Source organism: Pyrus communis, chromosome 15 (assembly GCF_041283825.1).
Source record: "Pyrus communis isolate YQ-2024b chromosome 15, ASM4128382v1, whole genome shotgun sequence".
Taxonomy (NCBI): domain Eukaryota; kingdom Viridiplantae; phylum Streptophyta; class Magnoliopsida; order Rosales; family Rosaceae; genus Pyrus; species Pyrus communis.
The window spans coordinates 3,164,143-3,184,975 of NC_142579.1; the positions used below are offsets into that span (position 1 = coordinate 3,164,143).

The 20,833-nt window shown below is 35.9% G+C and overlaps 2 protein-coding genes across 3 annotated transcripts; one reads left to right on the forward strand and one right to left on the reverse strand.

Moving 5' to 3' along the window:
* Positions 1 to 293: 293 nt before the first annotated feature.
* On the reverse strand, positions 294 to 3,732 carry LOC137727703 (uncharacterized). The gene is made up of 4 exons (XM_068466526.2): positions 3,329 to 3,732; positions 1,973 to 2,604; positions 1,211 to 1,726; positions 294 to 661 (listed from the first exon to the last, which is right to left on the reverse strand). The coding sequence occupies exons 1-4, from the start codon at positions 3,597 to 3,599 to the stop codon at positions 506 to 508; spliced, it is 1,575 nt and encodes a 524-aa protein (XP_068322627.2). The 5' UTR covers positions 3,600 to 3,732; the 3' UTR covers positions 294 to 505.
* Positions 3,733 to 15,211: 11,479 nt separating this feature from the next.
* LOC137728921 (agamous-like MADS-box protein AGL12) lies at positions 15,212 to 20,718 on the forward strand. 2 transcript variants are annotated; one of them, XM_068467730.2, is made up of 7 exons: positions 15,212 to 15,574; positions 15,775 to 15,862; positions 18,086 to 18,147; positions 18,750 to 18,849; positions 18,983 to 19,024; positions 20,076 to 20,117; positions 20,405 to 20,718. In XM_068467730.2, the coding sequence occupies exons 1-7, from the start codon at positions 15,393 to 15,395 to the stop codon at positions 20,495 to 20,497; spliced, it is 609 nt and encodes a 202-aa protein (XP_068323831.2). In that variant the 5' UTR covers positions 15,212 to 15,392; the 3' UTR covers positions 20,498 to 20,718. The 2 variants fall into 2 exon arrangements, with proteins under 2 accessions (XP_068323831.2, XP_088542617.1); XM_088686491.1 differs by having other exon boundaries at positions 15,255 to 15,574; positions 18,947 to 19,024.
* Positions 20,719 to 20,833: the final 115 nt, after the last annotated feature.

Consider the following 20,833-nt stretch of genomic DNA (forward strand, 5'->3'; position numbering starts at 1 on the left):
ATGTTTCAAACTAGTGTAAATAGAGCCACCGAAGAGAAGAAATGTCAGAAATCCAACAAGGAAGGCAACATTGAAGGATGCATGCAGATTGCAGGTTTATAACCAATTCATTACCTGCCCATTGATTTCTCCCAATGTCTCAATTCCATGTAATTCTTACCAGAAAATTGTTGAAGTATATAATTCATTGCTGATGTCCTTGGAGCCGTCGCTTGCGTTTCTATTTTCTGGTGTTGTAGCCGACGAGGCAAGGAAGAAATATAGGAGGGAAGTAAATCGCGGTGCCATGGATCTGTCCCCATATATATATATATATATACAAATCTGAAGCCAACCAAATTTTGTCCTCAAATGTATCAATGGCATTTGGTATACGTACATGGAATTTGGATATGTATACATGCACAGACATTTTGAACTCTATTTACATTAATAACTAGAGGGTTGCTTATTTCAACGAAAGAGAAACGAAAAAGAAAAGAACGGTGATCATAATGGGGAGATTTCAATAAGAGCTATAACCACCTTCAACACCTTCAGGAACTAGTACATCAAAATCACTTACAGTCCATTCCGCAGTCTCTCCCGAGTTACTGACGTATATTTCTGTACCAACATTAATCGAAGACCATACCCTCTCTGCTGGTTTTGTTCCTGGGTCCTGTACAACAAGTTCATGAGCACCTCAGACTAATTAAAATGGTTTCAGCATCAACTTAGGAGAACATAGGCTTTTACTCAAGGCAACGAAATTACGTTTACTAAGAAAAACCCAAACCAATATACAAAATTTGAAATGATAACATTATGTTTCGGACAGAGTTGTACTCGTAAATTTTTTTGTAAAATTTTCAGTTTATGTGAATATGTGTGGAGGGGCCAAAAGTTTAAGGGCCTAGCCTAAGGTCCTGCAATTCTGAGGGCCGGCCCTGCTAATGGCATCCTTGCCATCCCATTTGAAAGATTTATGATCCTGCAAGATCTTAAACCCTCTCTGGTGTGGATCATCCAGTTTATATAGAGGGACTGCTTCCGGGATTCATGACAAGTCGACTTGTTTTAAGTATCAGACACAACTTTGTATGTAGGAAAAAGTTAAAATGCAACACAAGGTAACATGCTTCAAAAAGTAAGATACCAACCAAAATACTTTAGACGATTGAAGAAATGAACTCTCAAGGAACGATTTTGAGCAAATACAAAATTATACCTGGTAGAAGTACAACCGGCTAGAGAGGGCACCCACATCAAGCTCCCACGTCCTGGGGTCGCCAACCCATCCATTTCCTTGCTTTCCAGGATAGCCATGTACAGCCCATTCCGGATGCGGAAGAATTTGCACCAATTCCTGTGCTTGTGGATTGCTATATGGGTCACATATATCATATGGTTTCTCCAGATATTCAGCATTCCCAGGAGCGCAGTAGAGATGGTAAGCAGAATATGGAAACCGAGATGTTTCATTTCTGTATGTTATGTCACCGCTAACAGTAACATGGTAAGGCGGGCAGGAGACAAGGTTATCTGGCCGACACCAGCTTGTTGTTTCTGGATTTATTATCATTTCACTATATCTAGTTACATCTGTCAGAACATTACCATCACATGGTTTTCCATTATTCTTCCAACAGCTTCCTATATCAAGCATATAAAACTGACTGTTTGGCCCTCCTCCACGTTTAACATCAAGTGTTAATCGTACTTTAAAATGTGGAGACACTGGCAGCTGCACAAACAAAGAAAATCACGATGAAGTGCTTCCATGGAGTCACTTCAAACTTTGAAATGTTGCTGCATGAGAAATAGAAATACAAAGAGTTGGTATCATAAATATCCAAATGCATACACCATATTGGACCTGAAGTGTTCAACTAAACTCATCCTACGCTCAGTGAAGGCGTGCGTTCTTAGCATGAATGGGAATGTCAAACTTTAATGCCAGTAAGAAAGAACTAAAGCTGAGTAATCAAACCTTTCTCATGACGCCACGACCATCGTAGTGGTAACCACCATTAAATCCTTTTGTTGCATCTGCACGCAGATACAACATAAGCCAGGGATACTTTGAAGATGTTGTCAACCTCTGCGAGAAAATCCAACTTCCTGTGCTCAGGTTTTTCTGCCAGGAGACCGAAAAGTAGGAGTTCCTTCCTATACCTTTGGTCAAATCAGCATCAAGATCATAAGTTCCATAAAATCCTCCAGTCACAGACAATTTTTGGTAACCGTCAGAAACCAATCTTGAGTAGTTATGGTACACGAGTGGCTGGTTCATGCAACCTTCACCGAAACATGGAAAGTTCCTATCTGTTACAATTTTGCTTAAGTGCTTGCCATTTTCAGGACAAAGAGTAGTGTTCTTGTCAAAATTTCCATTCTTCAGCATGACCATCCAAAACTGCCATGGATCCGATGAATTATGAACCTCGCATAAACAAGCAAGATACAGTTCCTTTTCCGTTGCATACAAGTCAGGGTCTGTGTATGACTTGAAATCCCTTAAGGGAAACATATCGCCAGCCCTTAAGTTGTTGTCTGATTCATTAACTCTGTGATGAAGTACACACTTCCTCTCCACGTCAAGAGAGGTCCGATCCATAGGTTCTGATAATGGAAAATATATATAAAACCAAAAAGGATCAATTAGATAGCAAATTCAATGTGGTAGACAAATCCCAAACAGTGTACTGCACAGTCAATCTAAATTACCGTTATTCCTAAACACGGTGGTACATAGATAGTGACACGAAACTATGGAAAGAAGCAACAATGTATTGCGCTATCGTTCTACATCCAAGTTCAGGTAGCTGAGTGAGTGAAGTTGATCCTCAAACAAGCAAGCCAAATTCCCAAATAAGGAATCAAGTTAGCATCAAAACATTTCCAAATGCGAGAAAAACGAGCAGGACCATAAACATATACAGTTAAAATATAAAGACCTAATATTTATTTGTTCTAATTTCACCATGTGGAAGTGATTTGGGAAATATTTGCATCATCAAGAAACAAAACAACACAGGAAAAATGAACCATAAAACGTACATTTAAATTCCCATTATCTTTTTCAACGGAGTGAAGGCTTACACTAAATTAATCTAATAAACTATAACATCAAGCCTTATCCCACCAAGTGGGGTCGGGTAGAAAGTCACTGTGCTCGGTTATGCACCAAGTCGTTAGCTACAAGTTATCTATATCTTTTCTTAAAGTCTCTCACTAAATTAATCTGACCTACGGATATTAAGTGCCGAAAAAACCGAACAGTGTTTCAAAAGCAAGGGCAATCATTCAACTTTAATCAACTAGTCAAAGAAGATAATTCATGTACCGGTAGTAGTAACAGTCGGACAATGGATATCAGCACAATCAGCGAGCCTGGGGCTGCCCATGCCGGGCGCTTCACTTCCAACTTCATTGCAGAAGTTCCAAGCTTCCAACGCAACTCTCACATTTGGGTTCCTCATTCCCGGGTCTCCTATTGCCGACGTGTACTCGACCGACTCCGAGTCCGACACATAGTCACCCAAATTCGACACGAACAGTTGACAAACAAGAACATAAAGAACAACATAAGCTGACCCGACACGGCGACCCATCATCTCTAACCGTGAAGGACTGCGAGGAAGAAATGGAGCATCTGGTCGCGGGAAGCGAACTTCACTCGGTTCTTGTGGATTTTGGTTGGTGAAGAAAACAGAGTTAGTCTTGCTTTGAAGCGAAGTTGCTCTGGACGCGTTGCGTGTGTTTTTCAGGGACATGAAGGAAATGGGAAGCCCAATACGAAATTAGGCCCACTAACTTGGGTGTCCAAGGACAGATAAGATAAATTATGGAACATTTTTAAACTTGGGTGGCCAAGAACAAGCACACGGATCCCCTCATGAGCAAATCATACGGATCGTTGGATTTTGATCCAACGGTTACATATAAGGGATAGATCCTTCTAAAAATTATAATAATTGTAATCAATCAAAATCGAACAGTTCGTGTGATTTGCTCAGGAAGCTCAGCCTCCTAAGCTTATAAGGGGATCTGTTCCCATTGGTCAATCGGCAAAACTCACATTTACAATTTATTATTAATTTTGTTTGGTTTTGCTTAGGTGTATGAGTTAATTTTTTTTAACAAAATAAGTTACAAGTCCTTGTAGTGTATGAGTTTTTTTAAGAAAAACTAATGAAAATGGTTTAAAAGTTTTAAATCTTAACCAAAAGCACCTTAATACTAGTAAAAATCCAAATCAAACCAGTCCAATCTTAATTTTTCATAAGGCTCTTATAAGATAACGAGATCACACAAGATTAGAGGGTACGAGTTCATATCCATGCCCTCTTTCTTTTATACAAGACCCACACGTTGAAACTCAATGTCCAGGGGGATCAAGTTCTCAAAATGTGACGTTCTTCACAATTTTTCCCATTTTTTTTCAAACCGAACGGAACTTGTCCTCAACTCAAGTGAGAAGATTAATCCTCTCCTCATGGGCTTCCTTTCCATGGAAATGTTTCCTCAAAATTGATCTTTCATATTTGGTTCTAGAAATAGGGCAATGTTTAGTTTTAGAAATAGTAGTAGTGCCAGTGTTCAATTCTAAAAATAGTGGCAAGTTCAATTCTAGAAATAGTTGTAGTGATGGTATTTAGTTCTAGAAATAGTGATAGTATTCAGTTCTAGAAATAGTGGCAGTGTTTAATTCTAAAAATTGTTGGCAGTGTTCAGTTCTAAAAATAGTGGCAGTGTCAAGTTCTAGAAATAATTGCAATGGCAGTGTTAAGTTCTAGAAATAGTGGCAATGTTCAGTTCTAGAAATAGTGGCAATATTCATTTCTATAAATAGTTATAGTAGTTTGATGGATTTGGGATAACGCTTATTAGGCGCAAGGGCTGAAATAAAAAATAGAAGGGTTGCGCTTCCAACCCATGGGTTTTAATATCTAGGGTTCGATGTACATAATTTGTGTTATGTAATTAAATAAAGTTATTAGGGTGCTTTTGGTTAAGAAAAAAATTTGGAGAGACCATTTTTCATTAAACATTGTGTTCTTTTTATTAAATAAAATTATTAGGCTGGTTTTGGTCAAGAAAAAGTTTGGAGAAGCCATTTTCTTTAAAGTTCTTTTTTTACTGATCAGTTTATGATTTAATTACAAATACACATTTCAATCAAATGAGACAAACCTTACACCTACACGGTTAAGTTACCTAAAACCATCTCTAACCGAATAGGCTATATTTAGCCCCCTCCAGATTATAGTCCTGTAAGAAATTATTTTTTAATGAACAGTGTTAGACCATATTTATATACCATCTCCAACCAAAGAGGGCTATTTTTTAGCCACTCCCTCAACAATTTATTATTTTAAGTTTGTTCTTTAATTTTATTGGTTAATTGAATTAAACTATCATATTAAAATAAGGTTTGAACATATTTTGAGTGTCACTTGTCGCTAAATGAATAAACCCCTGGATTTCTTATCATTTGGTTGAAGATGTGGCCATTTGAAAAAATATTGAAAAGATTAAATTTAGATTGGAAGAGGTAAGGGAGGGGTGTTTATGAACATGATATGAGAAATAGTGTAGAAATGGCTTAGGTATTAATTTGGGAAAAAATAGATTTTTTTTTCTTTTTTTTTGAAATTTCGGCTTGAAAGAAAAAATGGGCCCCTCAAATAGGCTACTCGGCTGGCTAAGAGTGCCCAGCCCAATGGCCAAAGGGCTAAAGCTTGGCTTGGTGGGTCCCCTTTTTTTTTGCCCAGCTCTTCATTGGAGTTGGGTTTTGGAGCATTTCACGCTGGATTTTGGACTATAGCCCTATAACCATCTCCAACCAACCCGGTCAAAGGGCCATAGGCCAAAATATAGTATGTTTTGACACAAAAATCGTCTCCAATTGAGGACTAAGCCAAATGGCTTGTGGGCCTCACTTAGCTAAAAATTAGACACCATGCTAGCGGGCTAGCCAAAATGAGTCAGTCAACCCGATGCAGCAGCCCAGCCCACTTGCAATGGCTACTTGGCGTCAGCATGATGCCAACTAGCAACAGGTAGCTGACATCATGCTAACGTCAAATTGTCGTTGGAATTTTTTTTTTTTTTTAGACGAAATTTTCCATACTATCTTACCTCATTTTATTTCAATTCTTCACATTCTATTCTCTTACATCTTCCAATAATCTTTCCTTTAATTTTTTCAATAATTTTCAAATGGCCACATCTTCAATCAAAGGAAGGGCTTGGACTCGAAAAGAAGATGAAGCTCTTTGCATGGCTTATAGATGGGTCTCGAAAGATAGTGTCAATGGTAGTTCTCAAACAAGTGAAGGTATTTGGACTCGTACATCCAAAAAGTACTATGAGTTCTACGAAGGCAATACTCCACTAAATACCCAAAACCACAAGAGTTATTCTTCAAGATAGAAAAAAAAAACATCTTCAACCAAGTTTGAATAAATAGCATCAAGCCGTGATAAGGGCCGAAATGAGACATGAAAGCGGAGCCAATCTTTACGACGAAGTAAGTGTTTTTATAAGTTTTTTAAAATATTTAATTATATTACATTTAATTTCATAAAGATAAGAAATCTGGAGAGTTACTCACTTTAGCAATATGTGTCGCTCGAAATTCTATTCAAAAAATTATTGAGATTATATAAAGATAAGAAATTCGGAGGTTTATTCATTTAACGACAAGTGACACTCAAAATATGTCTAAAAATATTATTTTAATATGGTAGTTTAAATCTATTAACCATATTAATTCAATTAAAATAATAAATTATTGAGAGGGCTAAAAAATAGCCTTCTTCTGTTGGAGATGGGCTTTTTGTCAAAGGGCTATGTGTTGGCCTATGACCATTTGACCCCCTCGGTTGGAGATGGTATAAAATATGGTCTAGCACTGTTTATTAAAAAAAAAATTCTTGCAAAACTATAGGGCTAAACATGTTCCTTTGACCCCATTTCGGTTGGAGATGGCCTAATGGCTGTTTGATAGGCCCCGGTGAGTTATTTACTAAGTTTTTTCGTTTCAACCTTGTACCATAATACATGTTCAAATATAAAAGGTCAAGTGTCTTTTCTTTTTCTTTTTTCCTTTTGTTTTTTTTTTTTTTTTTTTTGGTTTACAATGGGGTATAAACCTAAAAGAAAAATAAAAATCACGAGGTCAAGCGACTTTAGTTATACTAACAGTTAAAGGAAGCAAAATAGTCAATGATCTGATTATGATATGATTTGGGGTAATTGTAGGATCAAATAGTCAATGATCCGTTTTGGAGTGATTGCATAATTGAATCTGTACAACTAGGAATTTATACAAAATTGTGAATCTATTCTAGGTAAATTGAAGCTAATGCTATGCTCGTTACAATTCAATTCTACAAACATTCTAAGACGGATTATTGACTATTTGATCCTACAAATTACTTCGAATCATATCATCATCAAATCGTTGACTATTTTGCTTCCTTTAACACTTCTCCTTAAGTTGGAGATGGACGTCAATGACACCCAACTTGCTAAGATGTGAGTGCTAAGATGTGAGTGAAAGGCATGTGCTCTTAGCGGCTTCCTAAATATGTCAACTATTTCATTCCCAGTTTTCACATGAGTAGTCTTGACTTCTCCCCTTTGCATCCTTTCATGAACTATTCGTAACCAATAACTATTAATGTGTTTGGTCCGCTCATGATGCACAGGGCACTACTAGAAAAATGAAAGTAACCAATAACTATTATTGTTGTACATTTAGTTTCAAAACTGTTGTGGTTAGCAATGTTGTCTAATTGGCGTACATGCATGCACAACAGTTACTAAATGTTGCAATTATTTGACACAGAAAAGAAAGAATATTTAATATTTGGGTAAATTACACTTCACCATCTTAAATTTGGGGTCTATTGCAACCTCATACAATATCTTCAAAACATTTCACTTTCATACCTCACCTACTATTTTATTTCAATATAGTACCTCTGTTACATTTTTTATTCGTTGATCCGTTAAGAGTTGACGTGACTACCACATTTGTGCCACGTGGCTGCCAAATTTGTGCCATGTGGCAAAAAAATATTTTTTTATTCATTTAAAAATAATTAATTAAAAAAAAAGGCCAACCGATAACCCATCTTCCACCCCCCTCCCGGACCCACCTCCCCCTCCTTCACTATGTTCACCATCCCTGCAACCCCCCCCCCACCTTCTCGCTTTCCTCTCTCTTCACCTCCCCAACCTTCGTCCCCTCCCTTCACCACCAAAACCTCAACTTCTCCCTCTTCGTCACTTTCCTCGACCACAAGCCCCTCCTCGACTACTTCACTGGAAAGATCTTCTCCTCCGACTCCATCGAGTTCCTCCTCCCTCCCCAGAATGACACCATACACCACCCCAAAATCTCAATCGCCCTCGATTTCGCCAGCAACGGCAACCACATCAGGAACAACAACGACGATTACACTGCTTTGGATTCTAGGGTTTTCACTCATATTGAGACACCAGTGGATGACAGAGTGGATGGACGAGGGGGTTTTCACTCGCGGCGCTGGGCGAGGGGATTGGTGGCATGGAACCTAGCATAGCAGGGCAGGCAGAGAATGACCGAGTCGGCTTTGCAGGGAGATGAAGGTTGGGGAAAGAGAAAAGGGGTGGGGGTGATGAGGTAGGAGACTGGTGGGTTTTGGGGTTTTGGGTGGTGCGGGCTGGGGTGGGGGTTGCAGGGGAGGTGGGGTGGGGTGGGGTGGGGTTGGGGGGGGGGGGGGGGGGGGGGTTTGTTGCAGGGGAGGTGAAGGTGGGGTGGGATGGGGTGTTTGGGTTGCAGGGAAGAAGATGGGTTTTTTTTTTTTTTTTTTTTTTTATAAATAAATAGGGTAAATTATTATAATATTTTAAATGAATAAAAAAATATTTTTGTTGCCACGTGGCACAAATTTAGCAGCCACGTCAGCTCTTAATGGATTAATGGATTGAAAATGTAACGGAAGTACTATATTGAAATAAAATAGTAGGTGAGGTATGAAAGTGAAATGTTTTGAAGATGTTGTATGAAGTTATAATAGAACCTAAACATAAGGTGGTAAATTGCAATTTACCCTTAATATTTATATTCAATTGACAACATCGGTAATCAAATAAATTTTTTAACATATCACATTTTGACATTTTTTTTTAGAAGCTCTAAAGCCGCTATAGAGGTTTTTTTTTTTTTTTTTTTTTTTTTTTTTCTCTACAAAACCATTGTAGTTTTTGGTCACACACGGTTGCTTTGTAGTGAAAACTTATGCTTTTATCAATTCTTGGAAATTTACAAGGGTTTTCTTGAACCATTGTCTAATTTAGCATGAACAGTTGTTCTTACATATTTTATAGCAATTGGACTACTGTTTAAATATTGTCATTGTTTAATACCGGATTAATAAAATGCTTAAACAATAAGTTTAAGGAATAGATAATTGAGGGAATATAATGTAAAGAAGTTAGATTCGTGAGACATTTTTCTCTCGAACACAAACGTTTCAGATCATAGGATTGCTAACTTAGTATTAACAATCCGGTAAGATTAGTACATTCTATGTCTTCTCTCTTCAGAGAGTGATTAGTCTCAAGTTATTAGTGTGAAGACATTAAGACAAGTATGTAGGTCCACAATAGACAATGAGTGCATTGAGCACAATCAAACATAAGTTCTTATAGTCATTTCATATGATAACTCACTGGTTGGATAATGCAAAGTAGTCGTATGACCTAAGACACCATAGTTGTCTCTTTTATCATTTGACGATGTGTGATAGCCTCAAGGTTTGTTCCATGCATTACCGGGGTCATAGACTTATTCTTAGAGGCATGTGAGTGTACAATAAGGAATCTCTAACCTTCAACCATTGAAGGAGAATACTCTATGATATGATTCAAGAGTCTATGGCTAGAGCACGTGAATGTGATATAGGATGTATGTTCCAAATCATGTTTACGGGAATCATATAGATAAGAAAATCACATTAGATGGGAGACATGAATAAACTATCAACCAAACAATGTGATCAAGAGTATTGATTTAGAGAACATATTGAATTGTAATTCCAACTGAATAGGTTTTTTACTTCTTCTAGTTAGCATGAGTAGCTACACACTGCTAGGTGTCAATTATATCTTGTGGAACCCCTGAGGATTAACAATTACTAATCTTCAGTAAAGGAGAACTGAAAGGTAGTTTCAATTCATAATCCTCCGCTACCTCACTAATTAAACCCTAATGAATCATATACTGTGTAAAATATAATTAAATAATCTAACTGTTTTTGGTTAGGATGACTAAATGTTAGTTAATCAAACGAACAAGTTGGAATCGGACCTTAAGTTAATTTCAACCTTCATAACTTAATCTGCATTGAACCATCAAGCCCAACTAGTTAAATGGTTTATCAACTTACAATTAAAAAGCCGAAAAGGCTCACTAAGCCTAGTGAGGCCGCCCATATATAGATCGAGCTTAAGCCGACCAAGTCAGAAAACTACATTAAGTATGAAGTTAGAACTTATACACATTAAGGAGCAAAGGTTCAACCCGTGGGCTTTAACATATATATATATATATATATATATATATATATATATATATATAATGTAGACAATGAGTTAAACCGTTGATATTCACGACTATGATTTTAATATGAACAAATATATAAAATTTTGGGATATGATATCCACATACCCTATTTTACTTCTCACATACCTTTTTAATTTTTGGCTGTCGGATCAGATAAATTGAAGAAGATCAACAAACAAAAATTATCAAGGGGTGTGTGAGAAGTAAAATGGAGTGTGTGGATAGCACACCCCCACACACCCCAAAATTTTAAGTTTATCTAATGTTGTGATAGAATTAAGTTTATCTAATGTTGTGATAGAATTAATGTTGAGGATGAATTTCACATTGATGAGAGAATGAACTTTGCATGAGTTCATAAGTAGTTGGGTTATTCCTCATATAGCCAATTGATTTTATGGTAGAACCTTAACTTTCTTCATGGTATTAGAGCCAGGCTACCTCACGTGGGAAGGCCAACGGCAACATGAACTCCAAGGCACTCTATTTGTATTGTTCACGTGTTAGACTTAAAAATTTGTCAGACATGAGGAGGCGTACTGAGAATTAATCTCATCTATAGAAGAAAGGACCCTTCGTGTACGTATAAATAGTGGAACCTCAACTTTCTTCGCTTATAATTCAAGATTCTATTCATTGATCAACTAGTGAGTTGTTAAATAACCGAGTTCTTAATTTTAATTTTTGTATAATTAATAGGGTTCTTTAGAAATTGGGCCTTGAATCTCCTATTTTCTAAACAAAAACCCACCTAATATTAAACATTCAAATAAAACTTAAATTTCAAATAAACTACCATATAGACAAATATGTAACCAACTAATACACATGTTTTCCCTCTCATATAAGCTTTTTCCTCATCTTCCATCTCTTTTCTCACTTTAGGCTCTAGCTATTATAATAATACTTTAACTTGAAAATACCAGATCATAGAAGACGAAAACAGACCGTACATCTTCCCCCCCCCCCCCCCAACAAAAAAAAGTCCGTACATTCGACTGTCTAGGGTTTTATTTTTCAAAGCTTTTCAAGCCATGGCCGAAAACGATGATGGAATCTTGGCTTACTGGTACATACGAATGGCGCAAAGATTTAATTATTGGGTAAAGTACAAAAAACTACCTCAACTATTGGGGCCAGGACAGTTTCATACCTCATCTTTTAAAATTGACAATGTCATACCGCATCTTACGAATTTGTGACAGTGTCATACCTCCGTCAATTTTTCTGTTAATTTTTCTGTTAAATGCTGACGTGGCAAGAGACAGGGACCACTATCTATTAAAAAATTATTAAAATATTATTTAAAACTAAAAAAATATTTAATATTTTTTAAATATTAAAATAATAAATAAAAGTAAAATTAAAAAAAAAAGGGTAAAGTACAAAAAACTACCTCAACTATTGGGGTCACGACAGTTTTATACCTCATCTTTTAAAATTGACAATGTCATACCGCATATTACGAATTTGTGACAATGTCATACCTCCGTCAATTTTTCCATAAGTTTTTCTTTTAAGTGCTCACGTGGCTTGATTCGGGACATACTTTCTATTAAAAAATTATTAAAAAGTAAAAAACAATTATTTAATATTTTTAAAATATTAAAATAATAATAAAAAGTAGAGAAAACAAAAAACCATCAGTTCGTTCCTCCCCTCCCCCTCCCCCCTCCTCTCTCTTCTCCCCATCTTCATTTTCTTTCCCCCACCAGCAAACCCAAAAAAATAAAAAAAATTTGAAAACCCAACAACCCCCCTACGGAAGAACAAGAAGGAGAAGGAGGAGGAGGAGGAGGAGGAAGAAGAAGAAGAAGAGGGAAAAAAGGAGGAAGGAAAAAAAAAAATTCCTCCCATGTCGGCGCGGAAGAGGAAGAATGGAGAAGGAGGAGGAGGAAGAGGAAGAAAAGGAGGAGGAAAGAAGAGGAAGAAAAAATAAAAAAAAATTTGAAAACCCATCAACACCCCCTTGCAGAAGAAGAAGAAGGAGAAGGAGAAGGAGAAGGAGGAAGAAGAAGAAGAGGAAAAAAAGGAGGAAGGAAATTTTTTTTTTTAAAAACCATCAACTCCCCTGCGGAAGAAGAACAAGAACAAGAAGAAGAAGAAGAGGAAAAACAGAAGGAAAAAAAAAAAATTGAAAACCCATCAAACCCCAAATCCACCACTTTCGTCCATTCTTCACATCCTCTTCCGCACCCATCCTCCACCTTCTCTGCTCACCCATCTTCCCGCGCGACAGGATCTGGGTTTTTTTTTTTTTTTTTTTTTTTTTTTTTTCTGGGTTGCAGGAGGGAGAAGAGTGTGGGTGTGGGGAAATTGAGTGTGGGTGTGGGGGGAAGATAAATTGGATTTTATTATTTTTTTTTTTTTGTTGGGATTTGCAGGTGGGGGAAGAAGATGAAGATGGGGAGAGGAGAGAGGAGGGAGGAGGGGGAGAGGAGAGAGGAGGGAGGAGGGGGAGGGGAGGGACGAAATGAGGTTTTTTTTTTCTTCTGCTTTTTATTATTATTTTAATAATTAAAAAAATTAAATAATTGTTTTTTAGTTTTTAATAATTTTTTAATAGAAAGTAGGTCCCGAATCAAGCCACGTTAGCACTTAACAGAAAAACTAACAGAAAAATTGACAGAGGTATGACATTGTCACAAATTCGTAAGATGCGGTATGACATTGTCAATTTTAAAAGATAAGGTATGAAACTGTCGTGACCCCAATAGTTGAGGTAGTTTTTTGTACTTTACCTTTTTTTTTTAATTTTACTTTTATTTATTATTTTAATATTTAAAAAATATTAAATTTTTTTTTTAGTTTTTAATAATATTTTATTAATTTTTTAATAGAAAGTGGTCTCCGTCTCTTGCCACGTCAGCATTTAACAGAAAAACTAACAGAAAAATTGACGGAGGTATGACATTGTCACAAATTCGTAAGATGCGGTATGACATTATCAATTTTAAAAGATGAGGTATGAAACTGTCGTGACTCCAATAATTGAGGTAGTTTTTTGTACTTTACTCTTAATTATTTGGGAAATTAAAAAGGAACTGTTTCTGCATAGCGGCATTATTTATGTAGAGTCTAATTTCAGCTTTTGAACTTTTGAAACCTAATAAGTGGCCGGGTGAGTGTGATCGCAAAAGGTTTTTGGAATCAAGCTTTACACTGCAAAAGAACTATATGCATCCACGCGGCGGCTTTCTAAGCCACTTCATGGAGCCTATCCGATCCAAGATGTCGAAGACAGATCTCTGCACTGAATTGTATTGATCGTGTGGGATTTGACAAAGATTCTTGGCTTCTCAGCAAAGATGAAGAAAAATAATAATAACTAAATTCTTCGAAATTAAAATATAAGTTGTAGGGAGACAGTGGAGAAAGCTGACCTGACATTTGTGAGTATATTTTCTTCAGAAAAAAGTTAATGGAGAAAGCAAAATTTTTAAGGGATTTTCTACAATATCTTGGAGTATGAAATATTCTAAATGTTTTAATCGTTAAATATTTGTTATAACGAAAATATGCAAGGGATTTTTTTACAATATCTTGAAGTATGAAATATTTCAAATGTTTTAATTGTTAGACATTTGTTATAACGGTTAAAACACTTGAATATAAAATACTTAGAGGCGCTCTAAATATTTTAACCGGTATAATAAGCTTGGAAGGCTTAAACCAGGCAGGGGTTTTGTCACAGATACAAAGGGCGCAATCCTTGAAGGCAAGGCCGAAAGGATGTGGAAAAAGGAGAGGCAAAAGCTAGCAACCAAACATGGGCAGCTCATTGGTGTTGATGTGCGTCACATGAAAAAAAGCTTTCAAATTGCATGCTGACTAGACTTCAACTATCCCACACAAATACACTTTTCCTTCACCTGAGAGTGTTGAATGGTCAATGAGGATACCAAATCTAGTTCTGCAAGGGCCATACCAATGTGTTGACCTACGCATGGGATGGGAGGATGACATACTATATATCACCTTTTCAACACAGAGTGATTCTAGAATTCAGAGAATTAGATGATTTAGTATTGACATGTTTATACAAGTCCGTGATTTAGAGTGCAAATAAATTACTTGATTTACAAAAATTAAAAAAAAAATAACGAGAATAAGTAATTCTAAGCTAACCCTAAGAGGTAACGGAAATCTTAATGGATTCACCCAGCTAGTGAGCACACTAATTAATGTAGGAATAATCAGTCTTATTAAAGTTGCAGCTGTCAATTAACGTGATTCAATAAATGTTAACAACAAGAGACTTAATTAGTTTGCGCTTCACATATAAGCTGTAGAGATACTGAAAAAGGCTTGGTTTATGCATGATTCACGTACTATAATATTATAATGTAATGACTAAATTAACCATTGATACATAACGTGGGGCAATGTGATTAACTTTGTGAAATGGTGGGACTGAAATTCTGTTGGAGATAGAGAGCATGATAGAATAAAGGGAGCTAATTATGTGAGAGGTTAAATCAATTAATGTTAAACAAAGCTCAGTGATTTGTAAAAGTAGGTGCGCATTACTCTTATTCATGGGTTGAAGAGATAGATTGGAATCGACGTAAGGGTATATAAGGCACTAAGCTCTCGATATTTAGAGGCAAACTGTGCGTCGGTAAATTCAGAAAGAGGAGATTATTGCAACAACCTCGAAGCTAGTCCAAACTAGTGGGAGGTTGTCTGCAAAGGAAATTAAACAGCCACCAAATTTCTGAATCAACCATAAATACTCGTATATATATACAGTCAAACCCTAGATATATCGATTGATCGATTGGTCGATATGGCTCGTGGAAAGGTTCAGATGAAGAGGATCGAGAACCCGGTGCACAGGCAGGTTACTTTCTGCAAGCGCCGGGCGGGACTCTTAAAGAAGGCTAAAGAGCTGTCTGTGCTGTGTGATGCTGAGATTGGAGTTTTCATTTTCTCCTCCCATGGAAAGCTCTTTGAACTAGCCACCAAAGGGTCGCTAGCTCTCTCTATCTATTTCTGTATAATAATACTGTATCCTGTATATTTTTTAGTAGATAGTTTCATATACCATATAGTTAAGTATTGCATGTACTCTTAGTAGAAAGAAAATTTACAATCGGTAGAGACCTAAGTGTTAATTAACTGTTTGAGAGTAATTCTAATTGAACTTGCTTTGTTATTTATTATGGTAGAAGCATGCAAGGGCTTATTGAGAGGTACATGAAGATGAAGCCCACCCGAGTGTCTCATGCTGAACAAACCGTGGAAACAGAGACTTTGGTATGGTATATCTTGTTGTTTAATTTGTCACTTCTTTTGTCAAATTTATGTCATTTATTTGTTTCATCACACTAAATAACATCTCATGTTATACACAGTTTAAAGGAGAACACACACACATATTTAGAAGATGTTGAATACTGTACCACGTATAAAACGAATATTATTGGCATTCTTATTCATAAAGCTAGTGCAGCATCAGGTGCTGGTTATGAATGATGCTTACAAGATTACAGAAGTTAATTAAATACACAGACATACACGCTTAGCTAGAATAATAAAATAAACAAAATATATAGAACATGGATACATGATATTGTTTGGGTTTCAAAAGAGTTTACTCAAGTGTTAACCAGTATTTTAAGAGAAACTCAGTAAACTCAATTGTTAACCAGTATTTTAATACATAGCTAACCACTCATGTTCATATGGTTTGACATCATACTTTTCATGATTTGGACCGATCATTTTTATTAGGTCATCAATTTATAGTTATCCTTACAAACTAATTCACTCCGATTGGAGGGTGTTTAGTGATATGCATGTATGTACGACATTACGTACGTACACATACCTGTATTTAATTGATTTTATGTCTTACTTTATGTTATATATTTTAGGGTAAAGTACAAAAAATTACCTCAACTATTAGTGTCATGACATTTTCATACCTCATCTTTTAAAATTGACAATGTCATACCTCATCTTATGAATTTGTGCCAATGTCAGACCTTCGTCAGTTTTTCTATTAAATGCTGATGTGGCTAGAAACATGACCCATTTTTATTAAATAATTAATTAATTAATTAAAAATATTAAAAAATTAAATATTAAAAAATAAAAAAAATAAAACCAAAAAAAACAATAAACAATAAACCAAAAAAAACCCACCAACCTGTGTTTCCCCTCCCCAAAAACCCAGATCCCCTTCTCTGAGTTCTCCCCCACCCAACCCTCTATCTCCTCTCTCTCTCTCTCGCCTATTTCTCTTCTCTCTCCCTGCAACCTGCATCCCTAAAATCCCAAAACCCAGAAACCACTCCCACCCGAGTCATCACCACCGGTGAGCTCTCAATCCTTTGAGCTGACGATCGCAGATTAACCCCAGACCTTTCCCCGCCACTCCCGCTGGCGTCGAAGCTCTCCTTCTAGCACCGCATATGCTTCTGGTTCCCCCACTTCAAATACCACAGCAAGTTGAAACTGTGTAGAGGCTTCACCCTCTCAGAACCCATCGCCATGGACTTTACCTCCACTCTCTCCTCCTCATCTGACCCGCCTATATACACCATTTATTGAAAACTCAAACCAAAGAGAGCCACTCTCAGATCACAACTCTTTCTCTATTTCTCACGCCTTCTCTGATTTTCTCAGAAAATATAGGAATTTTCTGGGAAAAATAGAGAGTTTTTTCTATTGGGATTGTTGTTGTTGTTGTTGTTGTTGTTATTGTTTTGTTTTTCTCTCGCAAATTGCCGGAAGGGCAGACTCCGGGGGCGAGGAGGAGAATGGAATGTTGTTGTGGAGGTTGTGGCTAGAGTTAGGGTTTGGGGGCAATTGGAGGTCGTGGCTATCATCGCTGGAGTCAACGACAGAGGTAGGGTTGTCGTCGGTGGGATTAGAGAGGAAGGTTGGGGGGGGGACGGGTGGGAAGGATTTCTGGGTTTTGGGATTTTAGGGATGCATGTTGCAGGGAGAGAGAAGAGAGAGAGGCGAGAAAGAGGGTTGGGTGGGAGAGAACTCAGATAAGTGGATTTGGGTTTTTGGGGAGGGGGGACACGGGTTGATGGGTTTTTTTTGGTTTTTTGTTTTTTTTGTTTTTATTTTATTTTTTAATATTTAATTTTTTTTTTAAATATTTAATTTTTTTAATAAAAATGGGTCCCATCTCTGGCTACGTCAGCATTTAATAGAAAAAGTAACAGAAAAACTGACAGAGGTTTGACATTGGCATAAATTCGTAAGATGAGATATGACATTGTCAATTTTAAAAGATGAGGTATGAAAGTGTCATGACACCAATAGTTGAGGTAGTTTTTTGTACTTTACCCTATTTTTTATTTTATTTAATACATTAGGGAAAGAGAGGTGAAACCATATATACATCGTGCATCTACGATAATTACAATCCTTTTTTATTGACTTGATTAGGGTATATTCATGGATGCCAACTACGACTCTAAACCTAAGTTGAATTCCCTTATTCTTTGTATTGATATATAGGATGCGAAAAAGGAGATTAACTTGCTGAAACAGGAGATTGAAATATTGCAGAAAGGCCTCAGGTATTACAAATTAGTAACATTATAATTAATACCTTATTTATTCTCATGACATCAATATATATAACTTATATTTGCATGTGATTGTATCTACATATTTCTAACAATTATATATGACAAAAATATATATATGGAGTTAAATCCATGGAGTCTACTAATTACCATAATACAAGGATAATGCAAATATCTGGTATATCTAATAGTTTTTCTGGTATGGTTAATTCTAGCAACGTCACATGTCTGTAGTTAGTTTAAATTAATTGACCTCAAAGTTTATGAATTGGAGAAGTACCCATTTGAAAGTGTTTTTAAAATGATTGAAAGCATTTTAAGTGAAAGTGTTTTTGCCCAAAAGCACTTGAAGTGCGCTTACTGCAAGATGCACTAGTTATGTGCTTTTTGTAAGAAGTACTTTAAGTGATATTCCAAAATTCACTTTCACTTTTACTAATGATTGGTTTCAGAGGCACTCTAAACAAAAGTGTTTTCAGTTATTTAAAAACATTTCCAAACAAAACCATAAACTTTCAACACATATATCATTAGTTTGGTAATGTTTGTAATTTTGGTTTAAATGAATTGGATAACTTACAAAAAGATTACAGGTATATGTTTGATGGAGGTGCTGGGACAATGACTTTGGATGAACTACAAGTGCTTGAAAAAAATCTTGAAATATGGATTTATCACGTCCGCTCGGCAAAGGTAACGTTTTTATTTTAATTTAATTACTTATGTTGTTATTACTTTTTTTATCACAGTCCGTAAATTATATTTAAGCAACAGTTAATTCATGTTATAGAAATTAATTCGAAGACTGAGTCATCAAAATTTACAGATGGACATTTTGTTCCAAGAGATCCAGCTGTTGAGGAACTCGGTAAGTTTGCCATCCAAAGTCCCTACTTACTTTTTGATGAGATCATACATTGGATCGACAATATATGATACTGTATTATTCGATTAGAGATCTCGATTTAAATAGGAAAAATATAATTACACACTTTTGTTTAATCTTATTCTTTAATTTCATTTGGTTATTTAATTCAATGAGATATGATCAAAGAGGTACGCAAGAGAAGAAAAAAAGTTAAAAATTGATCAATGTCGTTCAAAATTCACGTCAATGTTGTCTTCTTTTTAGATTTCGTTTAAAACTTCAAGTCTTTGAAATGCATTAAAACTCTTTGACCAAAAAAATGTCCAAATTCTAACAATTATAGCCAACTAACCAAGAATAAAAGCAAACTACCAAAAAAAAAAAAAAAAAAAAAACCTAACCCAGCCACCTCCCATAATCTCCCGCAACCATCTCCAGTCTCCACCACCATCAGCCTCGTCTGCCACCTTCGGATCTCTTCCACCCTGATCCCACCCGCACACCATATGTTGAAAAAATAAGGTCTGATTGCTATATTTAATCACATAGAAAGCCAAGAATAATACATGCAATCAAATATCAACCATGTCCTTAAGATACTCATGATTTATCGACTTTTATCCCCCAAAAAATAACAACCACGTCCTTCTATTAGTAATACTTTAAATTGTAAGGCTCCACCAAACTACAATAGTGTTGAACTCCTAAATCCCTATATCTAGAGTTTTAAGTGCATTGTTTCTTTTTACTAATGTTGCCTAACTCCCTTGGTACTTGAACTTTTTGGAAGAGAGCACTTCATGGCCTCCAAAGCGTTTGGCAGTGGAGCTTGACTTCATTTTTTTTTTTTTTTTTGTTACTTCATGGAGAATACAGCTAGGAATCATTATCTTATCCATCACTTGCCACTTAAGTGGGCACATACATGACCTTATGAAAATTAAACTTTTAATTTTGGATTTTTTATTGAATTTTTATGTTTATTGATACTATTAATGATTTAATTTTTTTTTTTTAAATCTTCTAAAATAATTAAATTGGTATTTTGAAGGAAGGAGTTCTGACAGCTGCAAATAAGTATCTTCAAGATAAGGTAATCAACATTCTTATTAAAGTTTATGAGTAAATTGTAGCTGTAGTCAGCTAATTATCAGCCAATTTTCAATTTGGTCCTTCAAGACCAAATAATGAAAATATTCAGACCTTGACATCCAGACCAAAGTAACAACTGTTAAATGTGTCGGTATAAATTCAAAATACCAATTTAGGGGCCAAAGCTAGGTATAACTGAAGCACTATTGTTACAATTATTTTTGTGAAAAATACTAAATTTTACTTTTTAAGTCGTTGATCTTAAATATATTTATTTATTTTATGCAGATTGAAGAGAACACTGGAGTTACTAACTTTGTACCAATGGCGACTTACAACACATATCCGCTAACCATACCAGATGACATATTTGAGTGTTAGAGAAGCAACTATGCTTTGAGTAATGGTTTAGTATTCTTATTGCCAAGTGTGGTGTAGTTTAAACAATTTCATAAATAAATGTTATTAAGAATCATCTAGCTAGCTATGGCTTACAATACTGCATGTATATTGTTGTATTGTACAATATGGTATTGCAACTGAAGTGCTTTGTAAGGGAATTTAATGATATGCATAATATAATGGTGTGGTTTATTGTTGAATCATCGCCATTTATTGAATGTTTTTTTATTTTTAGGTTAACTACATTTTTACCCTCAAGGTTTAGGGTAATTTTGATATTAACTGTCACGAGGTTTCAGTATTAGCAGTTTACAC